At 50.0% G+C, this 8,207-nt stretch overlaps 1 protein-coding gene across 1 annotated transcript; it reads right to left on the bottom strand.

Moving 5' to 3' along the window:
* Window positions 1-6,611: 6,611 nt before the first annotated feature.
* On the bottom strand, window positions 6,612-7,673 carry LOC119956508 (histone H1.0-like). The gene has a single exon (XM_038783790.1). The coding sequence runs from the start codon at window positions 7,524-7,526 to the stop codon at window positions 6,936-6,938; it is 591 nt and encodes a 196-aa protein (XP_038639718.1). The 5' UTR covers window positions 7,527-7,673; the 3' UTR covers window positions 6,612-6,935.
* Window positions 7,674-8,207: the final 534 nt, after the last annotated feature.

Genomic DNA, 8,207 nt, shown 5'->3' with positions numbered 1-8,207 from the left:
GCGGCCGCTCCTGGAGTACTGCGTGCAGTTCTGGTCACCACATTATAGGAAGGATGTGGAAGCTTTGGAAAGGGTTCAGAGGAGATTTACTAGGATGTTGCCTGGTATGGAGGGAAGGTCTTACGAGGAAAGGCTCAGGGACTTGAGGTTGTTTTCGTTAGAGAGGAGAAGGCTGAGAGGTGATTTAATAGAGACATATAAGATAGTCAGAGGGTTAGGTAGGGTGGACAGTGAGAGTCTCTTTCCTCGGATGGTGATGACCAACATGACGGGACATAGCTTTAAATTGAGGGGTGGTAGATATAGGACAGATGTCAGAGGCAGTTTCTTTACTCAGAGAGTAGTAGGGGTGTGGAACGCCCTGCCTGCAACAGTAGTAGACTCGCCAACTTTAAGGGCATTTAAGTGGTCACTGGATAGACATATGGATGAAAATGGAATAGTGTAGGTCAGATAGGCTTCAGATGGTTTCACAGGTCGGTGCAACATCGAGGGCCGAAGGGCCCGTACTGCGCTGTAATGTTCTATGTTCTATGTTCTAAGCCGCAATCCAACATGGGACCCCCACAGGCTGCAATCCAACATGGGACCCCCACAGGCTGCAATCCAACATGGGACCCCCACAGGCTGCGATCCAACATGGGACCCCACAGGCTGCAATCCAACATGGGACCCTCACAGGCTGCAATCAACTTCCCAAACATTGAGTGGAAACTCTTTAGATCAAATAGTTTGGATGGGGTGGTGTTTGTGCAGTGTGCAGGAAGCTTTTCTAACACAGTATGTAGATTGTCCGACCAGAGGGGAGGCCATATTGGATTTGGTACTTGGTAATGAACCAGGGCAGGTGATAGATTTGTTAGTGGGGGAGCATTTTGGAGGTAGTGACCACAATTCTGTGACTTTCACTTTAGTAATGGAGAGGGATAGGTGCGAGCAACAGGGCAAGGTTTATAATTGGGGGAAGGGTAAATACAATGCTGTCAGACAATAATTGAAGTGCATAAGTTGGGAACATAGGCTGTCAGGGAAGGACACAAGTGAAATGTGGAACTTGTTCAAGGAACAGGTACTGTGTGTTTTTGATATGTATGCCCCTGTCAGGCAGGGAAGAGATGATCGAGTGAGGGAACCATGGTTGACAAGAGAGGTTGAATGTCTTGTTAAGAGGAAGAAGGAGACTTATGTAAGGCTGAAGAAACAAGGTTCAGACAGGGCGCTGGAGGGATACAAGATAGCCAGGAGGGAACTGAAGAAAGGGATTAGGAGAGCTAACAGAGGGCATGAAAAATCTTTGGTGGGTAGGATCAAGGAAAACCCCTTTTACACATATGTGAGAAATATTAGAATGACTAGAGCGAGGGTAGGTCCGATCAAGGACAGTAGCGGGAGATTGTGTATTGAGTCTGAAGAGATATTGAAGGTCTTGAACAAGTATTTTTCTTCAGTATTTACAAACGAGAGGGGCCATATTGTTGGAGAGGACAGTGTGAAACAGACTGGTAAGCTCGAGGAGATACTTGTTAGGAAGGAAGATGTGTTGGGCGTTTTGAAAAACTTGAGGACAGACAAGTCCCCCGGGCCTGATGGGATATATCCAAGGATTCTATGGGAAGCAAGAAATGAAATTGCAGAGCCGTTGGCAATGATCTTTTCGTCCTCGCTGTCAACAGGGGTGGTACCAGAGGATTGGAGAGTGGCGAATGTCGTGCCCCTGTTCAAAAAATGGAATAGGGATAACCCTGGGAATTACAGGCCAGTTAGTCTTACTTCGGTGGTAGGCAAAGTAATGGAAAGGGTACTGAGGGATAGGATTTCTAAGCATCTGGAAAGACACTGCTTGATTAGGGATAGTCAGCACGGATTTGTGAGGGGTAGGTCTTGCCTTACAAGTTTTATTGACTTCTTTGAGGAGGTGACCAAGCATGTCGATGAAGGTAAAGCAGTGGATGTAGTGTACATGGATTTTAGTAAGGCATTTGATAAGGTTCCCCATGGTAGGCTTATGCAGAAAGTAAGGAGGCATGGGATAGTGAGAAATTTGGCCAGTTGGATAACGAACTGGCTAACCGATAGAAGACAGAGAGTGGTGGTGGATGGCAAATATTCAGCCTGGAGCCCAGTTACCAGTGGCGTACCGCAGGGATCAGTTCTGGGTCCTCTGCTGTTTGTGATTTTCATTAACGACTTGGATGAGGGAGTTGAAGGGTGGGTCAGTAAATTTGCAGACGATACAAAGATTGGTGGAGTTGTGGATAGTGAGGAGGGCTGTTGTCGGCTTCAAAGAGACATAGATAGGATGCAGAGCTGGGCTGAGAAGTGGCAGATGGAGTTTAACCCTGACAAGTGTGAGGTTGTCCATTTTGGAAGGACAAATATGAATGCGGAATACAGGGTTCTTGCAATGTAGAGGAGCAGAGAGATCTTGGGGTCTATGTTCATAGATCTTTGAAAGTTGCCACTCAAGTGGATGGAGCTGTGAAGAAGACCTATGGTGTGCTAGCGTTCATTAGCGGAGGGATTGAATTTAAGAGCCGTGAGGTGATGATGCAGCTGTACAAAACCTTGGTCAGGCCACATTTGGAATACTGTGTACAGTTCTGGTCACCTCATTTTAGGAAGGATGTGGAAGCTTTGGAAAAGGTGCAAAGGATGTTGCCTGGAATGGAGAGTAGGTCTTACGAGGAAAGGTTGAGGGTGCTCGGCCTTTTCTCATTAGAACGGAGAAGGATGAGGGGCGACTTGATAGAGGTTTATAAGATGATCGGGGAATAGATAGAGTAGACAGTCAGAGACTTTTTCCCCGGGTGGAACAAACCATTACAAGGGGACATAAATTTAAGATAAATGGTGGAAGATATAGGGGGGATGTCAGAGGTAGGTTCTTTATCCAGAGAGTAGTGGGGGCATGGAATGCACTGCCTGTGGAAGTAGTTGAGTCGGAAACGTTAGGGACCTTCAAGCGGCTATTGGATAGGTACATGGATTAGGGTAGATTAATTTCTTCTTAAGGGCAGCACGGTAGCATTGTGGATAGCACAATTGCTTCACAGCTCCAGGGTCCCAAGTTCGATTTCGACTTGGGTCACTGTCTGTGTGGAGTCTGCACATCCTCCCCGTGTCTCCATGGGTTTCCTCCGGGTGCTCCGGTTTCCTCCCACAGTCCAAAGATGTGCAGGTTGGGTGGATTGGCCATGATAAATTGCCCTTAGTGTCCAAAATTCTATGATTAACCTAGGACAAAAGTTCGGCACAACATCGTGGGCCGAAGGGCCTGTTCTGGGCTGTATTTCTTCTCTCTCTCTCTATAATCCAACATGGGACCCCCACAGACCACAATTCAACATGGGACCCCCACAGGCTGCAATCCGACATTGGACCCCCACAGGCTGCAATCCGACATGGGACCCCCACAGGCTGCAATCCGACATGGGACCCCCACAGGCTGCAATCCGACATGGGACCCCCACAGGCTGCAATCCGACATGGGACCCCCACAGGCTGCGATCCGACATGGGACCCCCACAGGCTGCAATCCAACATGGGACCCCCGCAGGCTGCAATCCAACATGGGACCACCACAGGCTGCAATCCGACATGGGACCCCCACAGGCTGCAATCCAACATGGGACCCCCGCAGGCTGCAATCCGACATGGGACCCCCACAGGCTGTGATCATACATGGGACCCCCACAGGCTGCAATCCTACATGGGACCCCCACAGACCCGATCCGACATGGGACCCCCGCAGGCTGCAATCCAACATGGGACCCCCGCAGGCTGCAACCCGACATGGGACCCTCACAGACCTGATCCAACATGGGACCCCCGCAGGCTGCAATCCAACATGGGACCCCCGCAGGCTGCAACCCGACATGGGACCCTCACAGACCTGATCCAACATGGGACCCCCGCAGGCTGCAATCCAACATGGGACCCCCGCAGGCTGCAATCCAACATGGGACCCCCGCAGGCTGCAATCCAACATGGGACCCCCACAGGCTGCAATCCAACATGGGACCCCCACAGGCTGCAACCCGACATGGGACCCCCACAGGCTGCAATCCAACATGGGACCCCCACAGGCTGCAATCCGACATGGGACCCCCGCAGGCTGCAACCCGACATGGGACCCTCACAGACCACGATCCAACATGGGACCCTCACAGACCACGATCCAACATGGGACCCTCACAGACCCGATCTGACACAGGACAGAGCACAAGGGAAGTTTTCATCCCATTGGTTGGGCCAGTTTTGAATCCCAGTTCTTTTGATGAACTTTCCAAGTTACACAGGGGCGGGTAGTGGATGTGATGGCATTGCTGGATACACTATGTAGGGTGTAAAAGTATGTTGAGAGGGTCCCTCGCCTTCTCAACGTGGCCCTCCTAAATGCTTGAACAATGTGTCCATGAGAAAGATAATGGTGGATTCGCCATCGACCACCATTTTCTTTTCTTCATTTACCGCGGGACGTGGCGCCGTTGGCAGAGCCAGCATTCGTTGTCCATCCCTAATTGCCCTTGAACTGAGTGGCTTGCCAGGCCATTGCAGAGGGCACTTAAAGGTCAACGGTCTAGAATCACATGTAGGCCAGACTGGGTAAGGACAGCAGATTTCCCTTCCTAAAGGGCATTGGTGAACCAGGTGGGTTTTTACAACAATTGGTGAAAGTTTCCTGGTCACCATTACCGCTGGCAGCTTCTAGATTTATTCATTGGATTTAAATTTCACCAGCTGCCGTGGTGGGATTTGAACCTGTGCCCCAGAGCATTAGGCTGGGCCTTTGGATTACTTGTCCAGTGACATTACCGATATGTCACTATCTCCCATAGGTTAAGACCTTAGGAATGAGAAGAGGCCATTCATTCAGATTATAGCTGAACTCTATCTCGCCTCTATTCCCTGCCTTTACTCCGTATCCCTTGATACCATTACAATACCGTCGCAGTATTATATTATGATGCCATTGCAATACAATATTACAGTACCATTACAATATTACAATACCATCACAATATTACAGTACCATCACAATACTACAATACCATGACAATAAGAGGGCAGCACGGTGGCACAGTGGTTAGCACTGTGGCCTCACGGCACCCAAGTCCCAGGTTCGCTCTGGGTCTCTGTCTGTGTGGAGTTTGCACATTCTCCCCGTGTTTGCATGTGTTTCGCCCCCACAACCCAAAGATGTGCAGAGTAGGTGGATTGGCCACGCTAAATTGCCCCTTAATTGAAAAAAAATGAATTGGGTACTCTAAATAAAAAAAAACCTTGCAATATTACAGTACCATTGCAATATTACAGTACCATCACAATATTACAATACCAGTATATTATGATGCCATCGCAATACTATATCATCACAATATTACAATACCATTGCAATATTATGATGCCATCGCAATATTATGATGCCATTGCAATACTACAATACCATTGCAATATTACAGTACCATTGCAATATTATGACATTGTAATGCTATAATGCCATTGCAATATTACAATACCATTGCATATTACAAAACCAGCATAATATTATGATGCCATCGCAATACTATATCATCACAATATTACAATACCATTGCAATATTACAATACCATTGCAATATATATGATACCATCACAATACTACACCATTGCAATATTACAGTACCATCACAATATTACAATACCATCAGAAATATTATACCATCTCAATATTATAATACGATTGCAATATTACAATACCTTCACAATATTATACCATCACAATATTACAATACCCCTTCAGATCATTGCAATATTACAATACATTGCAATATTGTACCATCACAATTTATAACACCCTTAAAATATTACAGTACCATTGCAATATTATATCATAGCAATATTACTATACCATTGCAATTACCATTTTAAAAATAAATTTAGAGTACCCAATTATTTTTTTTACAATTAAGGGACAATTTAGCATGGCTAATCCCCCATCCTGCACATCTTTTGGGTTATGGGGGTGAAACCCACTCAGATACGGGTGAATGTGCAAACTCCGCACGGACAGTGACCCAGAGCCGGGATTCGAACCCGGGTCCTCAGCGTTGCAGTCCCAGTGCTAACCACTGCGTCACATGCTGCCCCTCACTGCAATATTACGATACCATTGCAATTTTGATACCATCGCAGTCCCAAAAGCATCAATTGACTCTACTCACCCACAGCTTTTTGGGGTGAGAGTTCCAGATCGGGTCACTCTAAAGCCATTTCTCTGGAGTAATATTTGGATGGCTCAATATTCCTCCCTCCAGAATGGAATGACCGGAGGGATCCCGATGTCAGGAACGTCTCCACGGGAAGGGAAACAAGGAATGCTGGACCAATGAGACTCCATTAAGGAGGGCAGGCTGTGCGGAAGCCAAGATGGCCCCTAGCGAGAGGCGACATCGGAGTCTCTTCCATTCCTGGAGGGCGGGAACGGGAGAGGAAACAGCACCCGAACTCCAACCGAATCAACAGTCCCACAGCTAGTCAACCGTGGATGGAACCCTGGACACAAAGGAAGTCAGCAGCCTACAAAAGGAATGTTATCATCAACTGAAGAAATCAGTCAAGACACAATACAGTCAGGTTGATCGGTTTTATTTGAAATTTAAGGACAATAATTGGACTTATATGAAAATTGTTTTCCTTTGCAATGGCTAAATTCAAATCGACAGGTTCTGCACATTAAACACATGGAAATCAGCTGGAAAATCTCTACAAGGTACAACAAATTTCAACCACATTAGAATTACCACATTCATGATGACTAAAAAAGAATTCTACGTTTTCTTGCTAACTCCCAGCAATAAAATATCAAGCAAAGTTTGATAGAAAAAAAAACATGGAAACAAACTATTTACAGAAATGGCTAAGAGTCTGAGTGACAGCGGAGTGGGTGAATTCTGTCACTTCTTTTTGGAAGCTGGCTTCTTGGTGTTGGATCGTGCCTTTGGTTTGGTGGGTTTCGTTGGTTTTGCTTTCCTCTTCACCGGCTTCGCCTTGGCTGCTTTCGCCTTGGCCGGCTTGGCTTTCTTCGAGCTCTTGGGGGTCGCTGCCTTCTTGACCGCCTTCTTAGCCGGGCTTTTCCTCCCTTTGGCCAGAGGCTTGACGACTTTCCGGGGCTTGGCCACCTTCTTGGGCGTGGCGCCTCCCTTCTTCTTGGCCGGCTTGCCCGCCTTCCTCACCGCCCCCTTCTTGGGCTCGTCGCCCTTGGCCAACCGGAAGGAGCCCGAGGCCCCGATGCCCTTGGTCTTCTTCAGCACCCCATTGGCGACCAGCTTGACCAGCGAGAGTTTGATCTGCCCGTCGGCGTTCTCCGCCAGCTTGTACTGGCCCTTGACCAGCTTCTGGATGGCCTGGCGGGACAGGCCGCCCCGGCCGCCGGAGTCCGTGATGACCGCCACAATCATCTCGGAGTACTTGGGGTGGTTGGCCGGCTTCCTGGGCGCCCTGCCCTGCTTGGGTTTGCCCGCCGTGGCCGTGGCGCTCTCGGTCATGTCTGGCACGGTGGTCTTGGGGAGGGAAGGGGGGGGTTTTGTTGCAAGGTGCCCCAGTTGAAGGTGGTATCTCCAGCAGACCTGGCAGCACCTCCTGGATAGATGCTGTGTGGATTGCTCCGTGTTGCTGCAGCTCTCTGGCTGACGCGGGAGGAGGTTATAGACGCGGCGCGGACCTGATGGGAAACACCAACTATTGGCAACATGTAGCGAGGCAGAAATGGCCAACTCGGCCCGTATCTGTGTTTGTTGTGCGGGGGAAAGGGGCGATCCGGCCGCCTTGCCGCCCCCTCCGGGGCTGTTAGCCGGTGCTGCCGGGAGGGTAGCTCGCCGGCCCCGCTCCGCACCCCCTCTCCGGGCCCGGCCCGACCCCCGCCCCGCCGCTATCCGGCCGAAAGGCCACCGGGCGCCGGCGGGACGCGGCAGAATCGGCGGCTCAGCCGGCCGCCGGGGGCGGGGGCGGCAGGGAAGGGGCTGCCCGGGGGCCCGGGGGGCTGCAGCCGGGCCTGGCGGACGGGCCGAGTGGCGGTGGGGCGGGGGGCGCGCCCTACCTGCCCGCTCAATCCCCCCCCAATGTGGGGCAACTAACACAGCAGAGCAGCCAGTGGCACCCAGCAGCCTCCCTCCCCCCTCCCTCCCCTCCCTCTGGGGCTGCAGCTTCTGGTCAGTTTCAGCACTGCC

This window comes from Scyliorhinus canicula, chromosome 23, assembly GCF_902713615.1.
Source record: "Scyliorhinus canicula chromosome 23, sScyCan1.1, whole genome shotgun sequence".
In the NCBI taxonomy this organism is placed as follows: domain Eukaryota; kingdom Metazoa; phylum Chordata; class Chondrichthyes; order Carcharhiniformes; family Scyliorhinidae; genus Scyliorhinus; species Scyliorhinus canicula.
Note: the sequence above shows the minus strand (reverse complement) of the source record. Positions and strands in the feature narration are given on the sequence as shown.